A 21669-nucleotide genomic window follows, 5' to 3' on the forward strand; every position below is an offset into this window, starting at 1 on the left:
TAATAATAATAATAATAATAATAATAATAATAATAATAATAATAATAATAATAATAATAATAAAATAATAGTAATAATAATAATAATAATAATAATAATAATAATAATAATAATAATAATAATAATAATGATTTTCCTACGATAAAAGAGAGACTAACGGTCGGCAAAAGTAAATGGACGCAAAATTCTGTTTCTGCAATAAATTTAACAGACAAACAGTTTAGGTGTATGCAGGCAGGTGTCTTGGTGATCCACGTGCCACGTGTCCGTATAGCCGAGGTTGGTGTTGACGGTCTATGCAGGTAATATATGAAGAATCAGTCTCACGGAGCAGTCGCCGGTTTGACACAAAGTCATTCCAGCGATAGATACTTCATAATTCTGCTTAGATATTTAATACAAAAAACATCAATCCTCCTCTCCAAAGTCCCCATTTAGAGTCCATTTCTCTCTCTCTCTCTCTCTCTCTCTCTCTCTCTCTCTCTCTCTCTCTCTCTCTCTCTCTCTCTCTCTCTCTCTCTCTCTCTCTCTCTCTCTCTCTCTCTCTCTCTCTCTCTCTCTCTCTCTCTCTCTCTCACACACACACACACACACACACACACACACATATATATATATATATATATATATATATATATATATATATATATATATATATATATATATATATATATATATATATATATATATATATATACACACACACACACACACACACACACACACACACACACACACACACACGGATGATGCATATACGGAGCTCCATAGTGTAGCGATTGTGCTAGCACGTTCGTGCCATAATCAGGTCGCAGGTTCAAATCCCGTGTCAAGTGAAGACGTAAGAGCAGGTTCATTTATTCTGTGCCCCCTGTCCACCCAGCAGTGAATGGGTAGCTACCTGTAACCTGGTTGGTGTCAGTCGGGAGTTGTGTCCCGCTCTCCAAGGGTGGGAGGGTGACCCGCTCTCCAAGGATGGGGGGAGATGTAGGGTTCCTGCTGTATCCAAATATCCTTTCAGGGGCTCGAAATTCATCCGGGAAAGGTGCTGGCTCCGGATTGCAAGATAAGTGCGTGGTCAGCCCATATTGAATTGCACACACACACACACACACACACACACACACACAGACACACACACACTCAATATTCTGCGCCCTGTGACAATCCATCATGAAATATTGCAGTGCTTAATCTTTATGTGTCGGGAACCTGACAAAAAAACATTATGCAATCGCTCTGAATATATGTGTTTCTTCAAAAGGAGTTATGTCCCTTCTTATTTTTTCGATATATATCGGAATAAATGATGCGACATTTTTTTTCTTCTTTTTTTTCTAGAATAGGATGCAGTTCCTTGACAAAGCTAAACTATGAGAAAAGGTCCCCAAAGCACTCATAGCTGCGCGTGGTTGCGGTGGTTGCGGTGCTCATCTCCGATCCGTTGGCCATTTGAGCCTATGGTAGGTAAGAACCAGCTGACACGGGCCAATGTACATGTTGCAATCCGGGATTGCCACAGTTTACCTTCCCCAGATACTCATTTATCGATCAATCCGAAAGGGAGGATGAACAGCTGGGTTAGCTGCACGCCGACTGCCCGTAACGGCCCGCCAAGTGGTAAATAAGCACCCTGACCACAATGCCGGAGGCGCAGTAACCGTGGAAAAAGCTAGTGAATAATTTTGAAGATTTGGGGTTCATATCATTTACACTGGAAGTTTAAAAATTCTTGAGAGAAGAAAACAATAACAATTTTGGCGGGCCGCTGTAGCCACCCTTTCAGTAACAAACACACGATAAAATACATTTTCACTATCCATAACTTCCATAAGGTTAATTTCGTGTTGACTTGTCTCTTAATAACGTCTTGCAGACGACGAGGATAAGGATTTAGGCTATGCTGTCTCTCTTCTGGAAGGGTTTCCCACACTCGTTGCAATGTTGCAAAGTTGCAACGTTCTTCAGTACGTTGAGCCACACCCTGTATTCAATTATTATAGAATATATTTTTTTATGTGATTATATTTGGTATGCCTGTGTGAATGAGCTATGTAGGAAATAATGACGGAAAGTGTGCATTACTTTATAGATAGCCTACTATCATCGCCTTCAGTGCTCGTTTTGCAGGGCCCGTTCTCCCTTGAAAACTTGCAGTATTATGATTGTACTTTGTTTCTTAGGTGATGTCATTGATTCTTTAAGTAGAGTGTCGTTATTCAATTAAGTTTCGAATATTTTTTAATCATGAAAGAAGCTAGATTATCTCAATCATATATATTTGGTACGTGTCTTTGATACAATCTATGATGTCATCAACAGCCAATCAGGTGAAAGGGGGGCGGAGCTTAACCAGAATGGGGGAGGGGCTTCTCGATGCAAATTGGCCAAGCTAATTTGGACCGACTATAGTATCGGAATTGTGGATTTATATCGGGTATCGGTTATCGGTTATCGCCTATATTTGTGTCTCCAGTTAACGAATATCGGTTATCACCGATAAGGTTTTCCATTATCGGGTATCGGGAATAAAGTTTTCTGTTATCGTGCCCAGCTCTGCCTGTCGGCCTCCTTTCCCTTTCCAGATAGGGACAACAACCTCCTTTTCCAGTTAAGAGGAATGGCACCGAACTGCCACACGGCAGACTGAACCGCATACAACCCACTAATCATGGCAATGTTAAATATTAAATTATGAAAAGACAAATACTACCACAAATGTTTAAAACTAGTGTTTTCTCAGTATTTCGGCAGTCACAGAATGACGGAATGTGTCTGGCTGATGGTTCTTCTCGTCGTGATTTCGCTTCCTGCAATGCTGGCGTTCAGGCCACGACACTCAAATGGTAAGTTTTTATTTCTATTTTTTTTCAACAAGGGAGGCAGATCAAGGGCAAAAAACAAAAACATCAACAAAAAAGCCCGCTAAACGTTGCTCCAGCAAAATAAAAAAGAACGAGAGGCCAAAAGAGAGGTTAATTCCGGGTAGAGCTGTGTCTTGTTAGTCTCCTCTTGAAAGAGTTCAAGTCGTAGGCAGGAGGAAATAGAGACAAAGGAATTCTGTGCCAGAGTTTACGAGCGGAAGAACTAAAGGAATGAAGATGTTAGTTAAATCTTGCATAAGCAATTTGGATAGAATAGGGACGAGTAAGAGTAGAAAGTCGTGTGCAGCAGGGTCACAGGAGGGTGAAGGCATGCAGTTAACAAGTTCAGAGGAGCTGTCAGCATGAAAGTATTGATAGAAGATAGAAAGAGATGCAAAATTGCGGCGAATTAAGAGGTAAAAGACTGTTAGTAAGAGAAGGGGAGATGATGAGACGAAGAGCCTTTGACTCTTCTCTGCCTAGCAAAGCTAGTATGTGTGTTGAATTACGCTTGTTCTCGTCTTATCATACACAGAGAGGCAACTCTCACTGGTTTTTATATTTCTGACCAGAACTGAACAAAATATATTCTTCGAATTACCAAAAACTTTCATCAAAAGAAAAAGTCACCATCTTTCCAACTCAAAGCCCTCTAAAGACTTCTGGCATCTACCTTTGACACTTTTTCAGTTTTCCTAGCTCTCCTTAATCCTGATGGCCAGCTGTCTCTAAAGCTAAACTCTCCGTTCAAACTTCCTCTGAAAGCTTCACTCAAAATGAATTATGGCATATTCCTCATACTCATCCCTTCCCCCTCCTGCTATATGACTCCTGATACGCTTATTTTCATTAAAATCTGAGCTTTTGTGCTGACACTGGGAGTATCACCCAGTCAGTCAATAGGGGCACACACTGGAGAGCTTGTCACCTCGCCTACCCTACGACGCCAAACACGGGGTTTCCTTGGAGGCCCATTTCCCATCCTAAGTATCTCTTGGCAGAATGTGTCAACTTGCTAAAGCTATGACCTCCGTGGGCGTCCCCATTGCTTCTTCAACTCGGGTTTGTCTCTTACATAAGCAACCCTATAAGAGAAGGGTCGACCTCTTGGTAGCATACCACATGCCCGTATAGCCCGAGTTGGCAATTACGAACGATGCGGATAGTCGCCCATAGTCACGGAGCAATCATTCCAGTGAAATCCCATGATTCTGCGTAGGAATGTATTGCCAATGGCATCAGTCCGCCATTGGCACAGCTATGGAGTAAGAGTACGGGGAGCACCTTGGTCTTGGCCGAGGAGACCAGAAGTCCTTCTCATGCAGTGCCTCGAGAGCCATCACCATATCATCCAATGACTCTGCAAGGATTACGGCATCACCGATAAAAACAAGGTCATTGACCTTTGCATTGCCAACAGACGCTACACAATGGCTTTCATCCATATCTCTGCTCCTTTCAACTTAATGCGGCTGAAAAGTATTCGGTCAAGGACACATTCTTGCCTCCCTCCACTGTTCACGAAAAGAAGCTGGACATGCCCCCACCTTACACACCTTTTATACACTGTCAGTCCCAGAATACAGGCCAACCAATAGATCGACGGTCATTGCAAGAATCCCATTTGAGTCGCAGGAGGTCCAGGAGTGCTTTGCGATGAACTGAATCAAACGCCTTCTTGAGATGGACATAAGCTACAAGTATACCCTCTCGGAACTCGCGTCGGTCCTCCATCAGTAAGCAAAGCGCTTGATACGATTAGTTGTTGACTTGCCACTATTGCCAGGAGTGATCTCGGACTGCTAAGGTCTCTGCAGGTTCAATAATTGGTTGTGAATCTGCATCAGCAATAGAAGGGCAATCATTCTGCTTTGCTCCCTGAGCAAGGTAATACTGCGGTTGTTGTTGCAGTCCTGACGGCCCCCTTTCCCTTTCCAGATAGGGACGACAAGCTCCCTCTTCCAATCAGGAGGAATAGTATCATATGGCCATATGGCAATCAAGGCCGCATGCAACCCACAGTTTATGGCTTCAACTCCAGCTTTAGGCAGGTCCCCATATGTGTTGCAAATACCACCTGACTTTCCACCCTTTAACCTTACCACAGGCATGACCTCGTCATGAGACCTGGGCGCTCGTCAATGGCTAGACCTTTATCCCCCATTGCAACCAAACAGTTAGGAGCTGCCAGCTAGAAGGGTCCGCCATGTACAATTACTCAAAGTACTCAGCCCAAGGAGGCCTCTGCCAGTTCATGTCAGACACGAAGCATCCTTTTGCTGTTCGGATAGCGTTCACCTGAAAGGGAGGCTCGGAGCGGAGCTTCTTCATGGCTCGGTAAGGAGTTCGGAGGTCATTTGTATTGAAATTGCCCTAGATATCCTCAGGAGGACTCCTTACATGCCTTCATTTGCTTCTCCTCAGGAAAGTTCTAGTCCTACGTGACAGAGCCCTATACCGGTCCTGATGCGCAGCAAACTTGAAAATGAACTCATTTGCAGCTTGAATTGTTTCAAGTTTGAAGGTATCAAACAGTTTTGCAGGATCCTACAGTGAACAGGTGAGAGAGTCACTGAAAACTCATGAGCAACTGCCAAGTATTTCGATCTTTAAAAGATGAAACATAGTATATCCATCAGTTACAACTCGAGATTATTCTTGATTCGACAAGAAACTTGAGTGTTGCAGCGACAAGCTTGTGATCAGTTGGAAGAAACTCTGCACTCCGGAAAACTCTTCAGTTTTGAAAGCTTCTCCGAGTGGTTACAAGGATGTGGTCACTCTCCCTAGCTACTTTTCCAGCACTGCTATACCAAGTCCAGTAAGCTCTGGTCTCTGGTACCAAGAACCTGCAATTCTCAACCTCCTAGATCTTGCAAAAGTCAGGAGGATGAATATGTTAACGTTCTTGTAAGCAGAACAAAGGTTCCAACACATCGCGTAGCCATTGAAGTTGCCTAAGACAATTAGTGTGTCGTTAGTGGGGCACTGGTCTAATATGAAGTAGTGTTTGGCGTATAACACTTCCTCCTTTTCACTGTCACGTATTTCAGTAGCAGTGAACAATGCGACAAGAGACATGAAGCCTAGAGTGTACCTTAGGCCCTACTCGCATCATACGCTCAGCAATCGGAGTAACCACAACATTAAAGAGCTGAAGTTGTGTAGATATGCCTATAGCTACCTCCATAAGACTGGCACCAATGCTCATTCCGGACCAGTAGCAGGTGTAACCCCCACAACTGATCTTGCCACAACCAGGTCCCTTCGTCTCAGACTCCAACTATACCAAACTTCAGCCCTGAGTTCATTCGGTAGGTTAAGTAGTCGGTGACCCTGTGAGTGGCTGTGGACGTTCCAGGAACCCAAACGCAGATACCTCTTAAGGTTGGTCCCAGGCTTGATTTTTCATACGGGCGCCGCTTCCACATTACCCTGGCCACCCACAAAGCCAAAAGAGGGTCGAGAGGTTCTGCTTTCCTTCGAGTTGAAGGGGTCACGTATGCTTGCCCTGCAACCATTATAGGCAGCAGGCTCACCCGATGGATATGCATCAAGGAAGCCTGCCGCTCAGTCATCCCCCCCAGCAATGCAGGATGGGGATCGAGAGTCGAGACCCATGCCACGACTCCGACCTTTACTTTTTCTCTTTTTTCGGGCTAGGCGTTCAGTATTGTCCACCAGTTATTATCCCTCTCCCCGGATGCTATCAACATTACAAAGGCCTTATCCGCCCTCTTATGGGGTATGCATCTCGTGTGTGGGTTCCTCACACACACCCTTGTGGACAGAGTAGTATCATCTCATAAGCTCCTTTCCTATTACTGACAGTCTTCTACCTCCGAAATGGTGCCTCTCAGTCTTCTAGCAATAATTTTATGTTAAGCGCATTTCTGAAATTTCTAAAATGCTATCCGAGTCCATTTTGTAAGATTTAACATTCATCTTCATTCGTTCATTTCTTTCTCTGGCAAACTGTGAAACATCTTTCTTTTGTTTGTATTTCTTCCTCCCTACGCCTTAAACGCTTTCAAGAGGGGAGTATCAAAACACCTCCCCAACCTATTCTGACCTTCTTCCCATACGCCAGTTGTCCTCTTTTCACAGGAGCAACGCTTAGCAGATTTTTTGTTTTTTTGCCCTTAAGCTGCCTCCTTTACATACAAAAATGATTATACTGATTTAGCATTTAGCATTGCTTTAGCAACATCTATGTATGCATCTATGTATGAATGTACTCGAACATCAGAAAGAAAGAGCTGAAAAAGATAATGATGATGTTTATATGTATGTGCGTGTATGTCTGCATGTGTATGTCAGTACGTGCCAAGGTGTTCCCCATAGATGGTGGCGAGGGTGGCGGAGGTGCGGTGGCGGCGGTGGTTGGGGCCGCGGCTCCTGGCTGTGCGGTGATCCTCATCAGTAGTGGCGGGAGGCTACACAGCAGCTATGTAAAGGTAACACCTAACACTAACCATTGTTGGGGAGTAAGTACTGTTGTGTAGTGACCTTTTTATATGTTGACATTTTGACATAATCTAATGCGAGGCATTGCCAACCTCTTGTATAGTGGCCTGCCTGTGTATAAATGAGTCATAGTTACCCTTCGATTTTTGCGAGAGTTACATTCTTGAATACCCCGCGGAAAGTACAAAATCCACAAAGGACTGCTGCCTCTTCCAGAGGCCCTATTGCCTACCCCTCATCTCCCTTTCATTTGAATCCAGTAAGTTTGCACTCTGCTTAGGACGTCTATCTAAACCCGTAAATATTTTGGATATCAACAAAATAATCAATCGGTGAATCAGTAAGATGATATCTAAATGATTATGTGTGTATGTATGTATATGATATGTATGTATGTATTCATGCAGGTGCTGTTCGGACTTAAGCACACAGTGGCCACATTCGAGGTTTCAAATGACGAATGGAATGTTAACGTGACAAGGAGAGGCCTTGCCGAGACCCTACAGACGGCCCGCTTTGTGAGTTCCTCACAGGGCACTAATGCTATTGTGTCGAGTGTTGTTATAATTATTTTATTTCAATTTGATAAAGTATACGTGACTTAAATTTTTACACCGATCATATTCCATGAAAGTGTGTGTGTGTGTGTGTGTGTGTGTGTGTGTGTGTGTGTGTGTGTGTGTGTGTGTGTGTGTGTGTGTGTGTGTGTGTGATATATATATATATATATATATATAGAAATATATATATATATATATATATATATATATATATATATATATATATATATATATATATATATATATATATATATATATTAAGCCTTATTTCCTACGTGGTCCTTTTCTAATAATAATAATGGTAATAATAAAGAGAGCTTATAACTAAGATGTTTGAGACAATAAACTGAAGGTCATTAATAATTTCACTGAATCATTATGGGTATAATACTGGTTGCATTTAATCAGCCACCTCCTCACTATAATCCATCGTACACAACCCGTCACAATGGTTAAATACAAATTACAGCAAGCATGCAACATGTGTCTAAAGCAGCTTATAAGTCAGTGTGAGCCCCCAGGTAAGACGACGGTCCCAGTGCGTGGTCGTGGTGGTGGTCAGTGAAGACTACGAGTTTCTTGTCGCCTTCGCTCAGTGGTCACTCAAGGCTCGCCTGCTGTCAGGCACCACTAAGCTGCTCGTGCTGACTCGGCTACCTTTCTACCGGGTGGAGAACCTACTCTGCTCGTACTGGACCCTTTCCATGATGAACGCTATGCTTCTCAATCAAGAAGGGGAAGATGCAAGGTAAGCCATCATTAGTATCAGCCATTATATGTTCTTCGTCATCATCATTATCGGTGACTGTTAAACCCCTTGATGACAAAGGCCTTACATATTGTTCTACATCTGGTAACATATTCTCCGATAAAAGTTTTACGATACTTTCTTGACCTCGTTTTCTGTCAGTCCCTACATTTTAATATTTCTGAAGATCCTTGAGATGATTCTGGAGATGTTATTCAATATATATTACTGGTAAAACCTTTAAGCACTTTTAGTTTGTATAATACAGACCTCCAGAATCAACAAACTGCAGTGTTATGGGAATAATGATCGTGCGATGATGGAATGTCGACCCAAGACTCAAGATGGCAAGTGATGAGTCAGAGAGAATAGATAGTTCGATATGTTGAGAGATAAAAATTAACACACATGAGGGTAGAGAAGTGGTAACGTTTTATTCAACCTTAAATAAGAGATCAAGGTATGTAACGACTTTATCTTAAGTTCTAAAAAATTTTGCCATCGAAAATTATTTATTTATTTATTTATTTATTTTCTTACAATTGAAGAGACACTTTTTTTTTTTTTTTACAGCAAAGGGGACAGCACAAGGACACAAAAAAAGGAAACAATAATAATTAAAAAAAAAAGCCTGTTACTTCCTGCTCCTGTAAAGAATCCGAAGAGGTGGCCGAAAGGGGGGTCAATTATTGGGATGACCTTGATTATTAAGTCGTCTGTACCTGCACATTGCGCTCAAAATATGTCATAACAGATTCCTGGTGTATGTGCATCTGCCATTCAGCCAAGCGGGTTCGCAGGTGAAGAGGATCGCCTCGTGGGGATCTCGTCCAGGCCTGGTGCTCCGCTTGGCCTTCCCGCTCTTCCCAGATAAGTTCTCGAAGTAAATATTGGCAGCCATGGTTTGTGTTGCATGAAGGTGCTGTCTTGATGCTCCGAGTACTGATAGCCAGTGTTTGTATTGAATGAAGACGTTGAGGTTGCAGACACAGTCGTCCCACAAATAGTACGGTTTTCATTAGTTCGGTTTCGGTTTTATACGGATTATCCTAGAAGATCTTTTTAGGATTTTTGAATTTCCTGCTTGTCGGGAAATTTAAAAATCCTAAAAAAATCTTCTATGGAAATCTACATAAAACCGAAACCTAACTATTGGAAACTGTACTATTTGAGGGATGACTGTGTTACCTTTTAAAAAAATATATAAATGTTCAAATGGAATAATCTTTAGGGGTGACATTACTCTATTTGAAAATATCTGTTAGATTATATATGTTTGTTTGAGACGATGTACTAAAGTATGTGAATAGGTATGCATGGTAGACAGTTGAAGTTAGGGAGACGGTTATTCTACAGATGTCTCTTGTAGATCTACAGATGTCTTTATGAAGTTACTTATGGATTTGAGTATATAGTATGAGTAATCCAAGTTATAAGCTTTATGATTATAACAATACATTATTCAAAATGTACATTGTTGTAATTTCAATGGATACCGTAAGAAACTTTACAAAATCAAATGCATATAAAATCCAATTATAAGCATAAATTATAAGCATCCAATATAAATCAAAAGTTTGGCACAAATCTTTGCTTTCTATACTATCTTCCTGGGGTTCTTTATCCATCTCTCTGTTCGTTTATCTCCAGTTTCTTTTCAACCGTTGTATCTCTGTTGTGATTGACAGCCACTGTTCTTCCCCTAAATTTTGCAGAGCTCTGTTCTATCGCTCACTCTTTCTCTTGTTCATAAATGAACTTCTTTCCATAACAATCTGCTGTTGCCAGTCTTATGCCGATGACTCCAACATTATTAAACTTTGTCAAAAGATGACCCTCCCAACAGAAACTACAGGACTCAAGGCTGGACGCTACAGAACGCTTCAACTCTGACCTTGCTATCATTTCAGGATAGACAGGAAGAATTTGGTTCCCTTCCTTCCTTCCTTCAGTGCCTCAAAAACTCAATTCCTCCACCTATCAACTCTGCACAATCTTCCAAACACCTATTCCATATCCTTCGACAACACAGCTCTCCCTTGCTTTTACACTAAACATTCTCGGTCTACCTTTAACTCAAAATCTCAGCATGAAACTTTATATGTCCTCTCTTGCTAAATCAGCTTCTTCGAGGTTAGGCGTTCTGTATCGTCTTCACTAGTTCTTCTCATAAATATTGTCCATATACATGATCCTTGACCGTCCTCGCATGGATTATGTATCTCGTGTGGGGTGGCTCAACACACAAAATCTCTTCGTATCATCAACTCGCCTCCTCTTGCTGACAGCCTTCTATCTCTTAAATTCCACGCATCGTTGCCTCTCTATCTTCTATCTATACCTTCATGCTGACTGCTCCTCTGAACTTGCTAACCGCATGCCTCCCCTCCTCATGCATTACTGCTAAGCACGACTTTCATCTCTTGGTCATCCCTATGCTATCCAAATACCTTAAGCAGAAGTTAACCACCATCTTCTTTCCTTCCGCTGGCAAACTCTGGAACAGCCTGCTTTTGTCTATATTCCCTCCTTATCCTATGGCTTAAAATCTTTCTAGAGGGAATTATCAATAAACTTCTATCCGAAATTCCCCATCTCTTATTGGACTTTCATTCTACTTACTTAACAGGAACAGTGCATAGCGAGTTTTTTTGTTTCTTGATGTTTTCTCTTGAGCTGCTTCCTTTGCTGAAAATAAGAATTTTTTTTACCGTGATGAAAGCAACGACACATATTCACACACGCCCCATAACGGTCCTTCATCGCCAGCTTCCATGGTACCACGGTAAACGTGACGGCTCTGCCTTATACTCCACACTGGGTAGAGGAGACGAACCAGTCCGAAGACGGCACCAGCAAGACAGTATATTCCGGGACAGACTATTACCTCCTTGCCAGTATTGCCTATGCTCTCAACTTCACGATACACGTAATCCCGACACCCAGTTGGAACGAGGTAAGAACACACTAACCTCTTTGTCTTTTACTGTATTGTCACTTCATTACGCTAAGTGTTAGATCTTTGAAATGTTTGGTTCATTAATACAATAGGAAAGTGGGGGCACTGGGGCAGGGTCACCAGGTGTACATGTGTGTGTGTGTGTGTGTGTGTGTGTGTGTGTGTGTGTGTGTGTGTGTGTGTGTGTGTGTGTGTGTGTGTGTGTGTGTGTGTGTGTGTGTGTGTGTGTGCATCCCGGCCTTGAAATATGAGTCCAAGTAAATAATTTTGAGCACCCTCGGCTGCCTGCTTTCACACATCGTATTCGTCGTGCCAGGTCGCCCTGAAGGTGGAGGAACGCAAGTCCTTCATGGCCACAGTGTTCCACAATGTGTTGCCACAGAGGCTGGAGCGCTACGACTACTCCTACACCTACGAGTACGGTTCCCTGGACTTCAGTGTGGCCAAGCCCTCCCTGAAGCCGCGCTGGCAGAGTTTGTATTACCCATTGTCCAACAGTGTCTGGCTGGCCGTGATCGCCATCATGCTCATTGTGCCGCTGTCTCTATACTTGGTAGGCTGTGATGACACAATTACGTACTAAAGTAACGATGTTACATAGTACAGTAATGGGTCTATCTTAAACCAACTAATATGGAGTAACACTAAGTCGTGACATCCGAAAATGTAAAATAACCGAATGGGTTAATAGGTACCAGATACTGAATATATATATATATATATATATATATATATATATATATATATATATATATATATATATATATATATATATATACATATATATATATATATATACATATATATATATATATATATGTATATATATATATATACAGGTAGGCGGTGGCTGAGTGGTTAGCGTGCGGTCCCTGCATTCACCGCGTGCTGGACGACGCGGGTTCGAATCCCCACGCTACCACCTGGGATTTTTCAGTCACCGCCGAGTATCATGTTTTTTTTTTAAAGATTTAGAGAAGGCATTTGACAGAGTACCAAGGAAAATCATAAGATGGGCATTGAGAAGGCAAAGAGTACCAGAAAGATTGGTTGAATCGGTGATGGGACTATATGAAGGTACAAAATCGAGAATGAAAACAGTGGTGGGAACATCAGATGAGTTCAAAATTGGAGTGTGGGTTCACCAGGGATCTGCCCTTAGCCTGCTCCTGTTTATAACAGTAATGGAGGAGGCAACAAAAGAAGCAAGAGGAGAGGCACCATGGGAGCTGTTGTATTTTTTTTTTTTTTTTTTTTTTTTTTTACGTCGCGGCCTATAGCGCCGGTAGGCATTTTTTTTGTGGGGCCTGATGGATGGGTCAAGCTCTTCCTTCCTCTTGGGTGTCCTGGCCCGCCCGTTCTGGCGTTCTGGAGCAGGCGATAGTTTATAGTGGCGCCATTGCTGCATGCTGCCCCTCCGGAGCTGATAATCCTAGAATCTATCTAGGGTTGAGTGATAGGTGGTCTTCTTCTGAGCATGTGGTAGTTTTTAAACCACTCGGGCGGCGAAAAAAATCCCAGCTTTGTGGCACCGGGCGGGGATTGAACTCGCGTCCTCCTGAACGCGGTGGTGTTACTCTGTCGATTCAGCCACCGCCTCCCCAATGCAGATGACATGGTAGTAAATGCAGAGACAGCAGAAGAAGTGAAAGAAAAGTTTAATAAATGGAAGGAAGGAATGGAGGAGAGAAATTTGAAAATTAAAATGGAAAAAACAAAGTACATGGTGACTGGAAAAGAAACAAGAGAAAAGATTAAATCAGGAAAATATCCATGTGGATGCTGTGGGAAGGGAGTAGGTGTAAATTCAATCTTGTGCACATGTTGCAGGCAGTGGTGCCACCATAGATGCTCAGGCCTCAGAAATGTAAGAGGAGTGCAGAATTTTACATGCCCAGCTTGTGTAAGGAGACAGCAAGGACAAGAAACTGAGAGGGATGAACTAGAGGTGAATGGAGGAAAGTTGAAAGAGATAGAACATTTCTGTTATTTGGGAGATGTTCTGGACTGTGAGGCGGGAGTGGAGAGGACAGTGAGAGCGAGAGTGGCGGCAGCGTGGTTAAAGTGGAGGGAGGAGGCTAGTTTACTTGTGAATCGTAGCATCCCTCTAAAGAGCAGAGCAGGGGTGTACCAAGCGTGTATTAGATCAGTGATGTTGTATGGAGCAGAAACATGGGCTCTAACTAGAAAATTGATGGAGGTATTGAGAGAAAGTGATCGCAGAATGCTGAGGTATATGGCGGGGATCAGGTGGCAAGACAGGGTGTCTAGTGCAGATGTAGCTGACAGATGTGGAGTAGAGGACCTAGAAACAGTGCTCAGAAGGGAAAGACTCCGATGGTTTGGACATGTAAAGAGAGCAGGGGAGGATACAGTGCTGGGAGTTTTGGAGAGATTGGAGGTAGAAGGAAGGAGACCAGTTGGTAGTCCTAGGAAAACGTGGAGAAGGTGTATACAGGAAGACTTGGCATTGATGGGATTGGATGAGCATAGGGCAGAAGACAGTAGAATGGAGGAGAGCCATAAAGCGTCCAACCGCTGGCTCAGAAAGAGTGAAAATGGATGTTAAACAAAATGATGATATATATATATATATATATATATATATATATATATATATATATATATATATATATATATATATATATATATATATATATATATATATATATATATATATATATATATAAAACTTTTTCATCGTTTCAAAGTTTTGTTTGATCACATTTTGAGACAAGATATTGAATGAAGTAAATTATATTGTTTATATAAAATATGTGAGGGAGATATTGTTGTATGGTTTAATGCTTCTGATTTTCGTCAAAATAATGTGATGAGAGTATTCTTTTATGTAGAGGACTTACAGCAATCCAAACTCGCTCTTCTACAAATTATCACCAACATTACTTCATGAATACAGTACAAAATATGCTGATTTGTAGATTTATGCATCGAGTATTTCCAGAAAGCAAAGTAGATCTAATGATATAATACCTTTATAGCTGTGTCTCCCGGAACTTACGCCTAACAGCAATAGGCTTGGATTTGGGATAGTCGTGCAGATGGTCATCGCTACATTCCTGTCCCAAAACCTGACGAAGAAGCTTCCACAGTTCAACTGGAGCCGCTGTTTGATGGCGGCGTGGCTTGTGTTCGCCCTGGTGGTGGGCACAGTGTACAGAGGCAACCTGACGGCAGCCCTCACCTTGCCTAAGTACCCTCCCAGGACGGAGACGGTACAGCAGCTGGTTAACACCTTCACCAGGTATCTTCGCCTTATTTAAGTCAACCGTAGATGATGCGGGACAAGAGTTAAACAGATGTCCCCAACATGTTACCCTAATAAAAATGTAGATAGAGGAAGACACCGAAAGACAATGATCAGTGTGGAACTGCAATAATTGAAACTTTGGTGTGCGAATAAGAATAACAAAACTAAAACAGAAGCTACAATTAATGGCAGGTGATCTCAGTCCGATGTGTTGAGCAGCAATTAAGTGACAACTCGTTCTGTGGTTATGAATATCAAGACCAAGGCCTATGTACTGATTTATGATAGAAAAAAAAAATCTTCTATCCCATACGTCCGCCTAAGTACTGTTTCCAATGCAATCATTTTTCGTTATTTTCATGCTCAATCCTCCCTGAACTTGCCCACTACATGCCTCCATCCCCACTGCGGCCTTGCTTCACAAAACAATTTTCGCAAGTTTATTCCTATGCTATAGCTACAATTTCATGGTGCAAGATTGATCCAATATAATAATTCTTTCATATTTTTTACAGATAAAATCTGGACAAGTATTTCTTCTTCTTTACGACTTTTAATCTTTCAAGAGATGAGTGTAAATGCCCTTCTCGAAAGGCTTTGCTTATGACTTTAATCCTGTCCACAATAAAGAAGCCTCGCTCTCGTCTATAAAGTGGCAACAAATGACACATCGCTGTCATTAAGATTTACAAAGCTGCATCAAAAGCTCTTATCAATGATCGACATTTGATTGATTATAATAAAATATTATATTTACAGTATCACAATGCCACCCTTCGGAAATGAGTTCATCAAGTTTTTCAAGCAGTCAAATTCGACGTTGTACAAGAGTTTGGCGGATAAAATGTCTATAGTTCCCGATGTCATTACCGGCTTGCAGAGAGCACAGGACTACAGGTAAGCGTCAGTATAAGAATGATGGACAAGTTATATCCTAGATTTCGGAACCCTGACTTCTACCTATATGTTATAATGGGGTAGACTAATTGTAAAATATAAAAAATAAAAAAAAATAAAAGCCCTACCAAAATGCTGCTCGAGCAATTCTCAAAGGTCGAAAGAGTGATTCCTGAAGTATCTCCACAATCTCCTCTTAAAAGACTTTTATTTTAAGATGCAATTTGTGAAGTATAATTAAAACCATGTTGATTTTTGCTAAAGTAATTTCAAAAGTTATTGGAAAGGAATATATTTTTTATCCATCAAAGCGATAAGTGGTTATACAGGACCTTTACCTCATGAATATGTTTGGGCATAGGGAATCCCATGTACATAATATACAGCACATTCCATTGTGTGGTCGCAGAGAGGCCCACGTGGCAGGCAGGAGGTACATGGAACAAATGATCGCCAGGCACTTCACGAGTCCGCTTGGCAGCACGCCTCTGTACGTGGGTCGCGAGAGTCTACTACCCGGCATCTCCGCGTGGCCCATTCCCCACGACGCCCCGTACAAGCACCGCCTGGACACACTCATGATGGCCGTGGTGGAGGTTGTACAAACTCAAATCTAGTTTTATCTTTAGCCGTGTCTTCCTTTCTTTTTTTAAACATAATAAACGTTTTGCTAAACATTGAAATTCTAAATGAAGAGAGTTTTATTTTTTAGTGTAAGGAATAGTTTAAAACATGGCAATATTTTGGCGAAATAATAAAACATGGCAATGCATTTATTTGTTTGTGAGGTAGTCAAAAGTGACACTGCGAGTTCTTTTCTTAAGCAAAATAATCAAGGTATGACAAACGTTGAGCATATATGTGAAAATAGGTTCAGTAAAGAAAATGCAGTGAGCTGAACAGCATCGGGATGAGTTTGAGTAAAACGTCGTGAAGGCATGCAATTAGTGAGTACAGTACAGCGGCTAGCATGAAAATAATTGAAGGAAGAATGCAATGTCATCAACAATGTTAGGAGCTTGAGAAGTTGAAGGCCGTAAAAAATAGAAGAGAAGCGAAAGCAAAAAAGCTCCTATACCAATAATATCTACCATTATTTTTTGGCTATTATGTTCAAAACTAAAGCCTAAAAACATCACAGGCTGGAATGTATGAAAAGTGGAGCGAGGACATGCTGGGCGACACACGAAGAAAGGCTCGTGCGAGGCAGCGAAGTGGACGGACAGACGAGGAGGAACAGAACGACGGAGGGGAGGGCGGGGGCAGCGTGCGCGCCCTAACAATGGTGCACCTGCAGGGCCCCATCTTGTTGCTGCTGCTGTGTCTTGCCGCAGCCACGCTAGCCTTCGCTGCTGAATACGTGCTAAATACTAGAAAAAATAAAACTTCATCAAACTAGCTTCGCACTCGCTTATATATCTTTAATTACCCAGAAGGCTAGTCATGAGAAAATGCAGAATTGTTTTATATTGTGATAATATTGTTTTAGACAGTATTTTCCCTTTATTGAGTTTATCTGGCCCCTGAAGAAAGCCTTCCGGCGCTATAGGCAGGGATGTAAAGAAAAAAAAAATCACTTAGACTTTCAAAAACAACATTGCTCATCATCTGCTTGCACTGTACGTGAAAATGAAGTAATCAAATAGGAGTAAAAAATTATCAAACATTAGAAAATACTATATAAGCATTCAAAACACATCTCAGGCATTCTGTTACTTTCATAACGTACATTTTGACACTAAAATCAAGTCTATGTCAACTATAGGAGGAAAGTATAATACATAATGTATTTTGTTGGTAAGGCCGACTGTCATTTTGAATTCCTTAAATATGACAATTTTCCCAAAGGTGGTTCCGTTACACCCGGCAGAAATTCAGTAAGTGGCACCTAAAGAACAAATAAAAGCTATGAAACGTCTGTTAGCTTCCAGAGCAAAGTGTGCTTTTCATGTATATTAAGTGAGTATCCTGCATTTGCCTCTAGACTGTAGCTGATGGGTGCAGTCCATTGTGTATGCCCCTTGATCTCATCCATGCTACTGTTTATTTTTAACCCGGTAGCAGCGACGGGCAAAATTTGTGCCATGATTTAAACCCCCCAAAATAGATGATGCATAAACTGATCACAAATGCGTTGATATATATATATATATATATATATATATATATATATATATATATATATATATATATATATATATATATATATATATATATATATATATATATATATATATATATATATATATATATATATATATATATATATATATATATATATATATATATATATATATATATATATATATATATATATATATATATATATATATATATATATATATATATTTTTAATTTCATGATGCTACCTGCAGATGTATTAATAGTTGTACAATCACGCTATGTATTGCCTGGGGGTTGGGCTGGCAGGTTCCCCCCTTCTTCTTTGTTGTATACCCGCAGCAATAAACAATCAATCACTCAAGATCACCAAGAAAATCAATTTCGCTACTAGACTAATTGTATTTGAGCCAAAAATATAAAAATAGATCATAAAACACTGAAAAATGAGGTTTCCTTTAATAATAGCTCTTAGGATTTTTGTTCAGTGTCTTTTATTTCTTAAACATACACACTTCTAAGTATAATGCAGGTCTCAGCATCAGCTCTTTTCCTTACCATTGTTTGTAACAGAAAATCTTTGGAAAAATAAAATGAATAACCCCCAAAATTGAATTTGCATAATCGTGAACACGTTCCTAATTGTCTTAACCCAACCAGCTTCTTTTATCCAGCTATCCATAGATACCTCATAATATGTGGATGAAGGTTTATTGACGTTGTAAAAAAACAAAGAAAAAATAAAACTTGAAAGTTCTTTCTTGAGAAATCTAAGTTATGGTCATGGATTATCGCCGCCACCGACAAGAAATCCGCTTTCATAGTCGATTAGTCGTCTTTCGCGGTATTGTTTGTTTCCATCAGTACCAGAGATAGGAACCTTTGGTAACGCAGCTCTGGTAGTCGGGGGCTACCCAATAAAGCTTACCAATACAATTTATTAGAAAATAATACTCTGTGCTCCCACAAGCATGTTTTTCCTGACACGTGGGCCTGAACAAAGGACGCAGGTAAGTCTAGCTCACTCGCTCCCCTGGCCCCACACTTATCCGTGACACATTGCTTGGCAGGCTTTTAGCTGAATATCCATAATATACGAAAAAGGGGGAACACAAAACATTGGGTTGTGAAGTGTCGAAGGATGTGAGAGCGGGGGGCGGGGGGAGGGGAGTGTTCGGGAGTGGAGTGGAGTGTGTCGAAGCAGGTAACGAGCGGGCTCACTACTGTCCCTTTCTGGAACCAACACATAATACAACAAGTGTTTTAATTCACATTCCTTTCCACTCACACGACAACGTCCTAGCCTACGAACTTTTTCCCTTCCAACATCTATCAACGACTCACTGTACTTTGTTTTCATCCTCTTATTTTAGTTTTATTTGTGCCTAGATCATTAATTGGACGGCCATCTATAGACTTAACTACAATGTACGTACTGTTCATAGGAGACCGGTTCATACATATCCAGAAGGACTACCAAGAGCGAGACGGTCGATTCGGGGTCTAAATGGTCGCGCGAACATCAGAGAGGGAGGCAGGTCAGGGAAAAGTAGTGATATTACTCAAATAACTATAAATAAGTTTCATTCAACCCCCACCCACCCACCTACAACGAAGTCCAATGAGGGGGGGGGTTCTGAAAGTTGGGGCAGAATCGCAGCCAACAGCCCCAGTGGTAGCGGGGAAGCATACGCGGGATCGTTGCTGTCGCCCACCCGATAGTGAAAGACCGACACATGAAAAATCTAGTGAAGTGATCTATGGTAACCAGTGGATACTGGTATCCTGTTGTCAGAGGGATTATTAGCAAATCTAGGGCTATAGTGTCCCATGCTTACAGAGCGACTGGATACCTCAAGATTGGTACAGAGTGAGGTGGACACAACTCATACTACTAGTGGGGAAATATTCATTAAAAATCATATTTGCCCTAACAGGCAAAACAAAGAGTGCATATATATATATATATATATAGATATATATATATATATATATATATATATATATATATATATATATATATATATATATATATATATATATATATATATACGTATATATACGTATATATACATATATATATATATATATATATATATATATATATATATATACGTATATATAGGTATATATATATATATATATATATATATATATATATATATATATATATATATATATATATATACGTATATATATATATATATATATATATATATATATATATATATATATATATATATATATATATAAACCTATTTATTTTAACTTTTTACTTCTTAAGAGATTAAAAAAAGTGACATTGCGTCGTTTCTCTTCGGCAGACACTGTGTGTGTGTGTGTGTGTGTCGAGGGCAGACGGCATTCTCACATAATGTCACGTTGGTGGTGCAAGAGTGCCGTGCTAAGTGACGGGAGCGAGCGTGTCTCGCCACGTTCAACACTGTCCAGCCATAAGTAGTGACCGCGTCACTCAGTGAAAGTTCACCGTCATTTGTTACTCACTCTCTCCTTCGTTATTTCTGAGGTGTCCATCACGTTGAAGTGAGTCTTGAAACATTTTTCTACCATTCTCTTTTCTTTTTGACTTGTTACTATATCTTCAACAGCAAATGATTAGGCATAGTACACTGATTTATTCTTTGTTTATTCAAACTTCGTTCCCTATTTTCCTGGGCATTACGGGTTGCCTAAAGAGCTCAGTAAAAAAAAAAATAAAATATATATATATATATATATATATATATATATATATATATATATATATATATATATATATATATATATATATATATATATATATATATATATATATATATATATATATATATATATATATATATATATATATATATATATATATATATATATATATATACCATGAATAGGAGACGAGTAAAACAGAATATTAATTGAGTGAAGTATTCGATGAAACAGGTTCTTTGTAAAAATTAAGTGGTATAGTTAGCGGGATTCCGGGGAGGTCTGGATGGGGGAGAGAAAAGGTTGTCGCCTATTAGGCTACACCATGAGATTCTGAAAAACAAGTGTTAATAGCACAAAAACTGTGCTAGATCGGCGTCGCATGACCCTCCAACACACCCCCAACAATTAAATTAAACGGCATATGTAATGTACAGCTAATTGTATACTATAGTAAAACCATTTTTACGAGTCTCTCTTGGTGTTGGCCACTGCTGGTCAGCCCTGTTATATTTATGTTTGTAGCTACCCATTGTTTGCCTACAGAGAAGCCACTGTTTTGCCCATTTCCTATTTTTCTCTCTGGCTTTCCTTTTTCCTTCTTTTTTCTTTTACGGCACCAGCCAGCCAAGAGTCCAAAGAGCAGTGGCTTTATATTCATCTCCTTAAACAGCTTTTGATGTACTGACGCGACGCAGCCACGCACGTCGCCAAGTAGCCTAGTCCGGCACTCTCTTTCAACGCACGAATTTCCAGCCTTGCGCCTGGCCCACCCTGCCTCACAATTTGTACATTTGTTTCGCGTGACGGGGCCTTGGTTCATCAACTCTCCTCGTCGGTCTCTTAAATTTCTCCGCTATGTTGCATGTCTTTCTATCTTCTATTGATAATATAATATAACGCTGTATGCTCATCTGAACTTGCTTACTAACCCATTTATTTATGATAAGGGCATTTGGTTAACAAAGCAGTATCAAGAACTGCTGTGTGTAGGTCATCTGACCTCTCTGAGTCTCCTTACACTCCTGTGTATTCTTGTCTTCTTCTCCTTATTATTATTTTTGTTATCATTTCCCTTT

The 21669-nt window shown here is 40.5% G+C and overlaps 1 protein-coding gene across 4 annotated transcripts; it reads left to right on the forward strand.

The window, feature by feature from the left end:
* Positions 1-1361: 1361 nt before the first annotated feature.
* Positions 1362-17894, forward strand: LOC126981779 (uncharacterized). 4 transcript variants are annotated; one of them, XM_050833323.1, is made up of 11 exons: positions 1362-2846; positions 7209-7321; positions 7739-7849; positions 8413-8639; positions 9394-9522; positions 11409-11595; positions 11915-12151; positions 14601-14863; positions 15629-15766; positions 16176-16362; positions 16908-17894. In XM_050833323.1, the coding sequence occupies exons 1-11, from the start codon at positions 2762-2764 to the stop codon at positions 17163-17165; spliced, it is 1935 nt and encodes a 644-aa protein (XP_050689280.1). In that variant the 5' UTR covers positions 1362-2761; the 3' UTR covers positions 17166-17894. The 4 variants fall into 4 exon arrangements, with proteins under 4 accessions (XP_050689280.1, XP_050689279.1, XP_050689281.1 ...); XM_050833322.1 differs by lacking the exon at positions 1362-2846 and having other exon boundaries at positions 6914-7321; XM_050833324.1 differs by lacking the exon at positions 1362-2846 and having other exon boundaries at positions 6915-7321; positions 16176-17037.
* The last annotated feature ends 3775 nt before the right edge of the window (positions 17895-21669 follow it).

This window comes from Eriocheir sinensis, chromosome 49 (assembly GCF_024679095.1).
Source record: "Eriocheir sinensis breed Jianghai 21 chromosome 49, ASM2467909v1, whole genome shotgun sequence".
Taxonomy (NCBI): Eukaryota; Metazoa; Arthropoda; class Malacostraca; order Decapoda; family Varunidae; genus Eriocheir; species Eriocheir sinensis.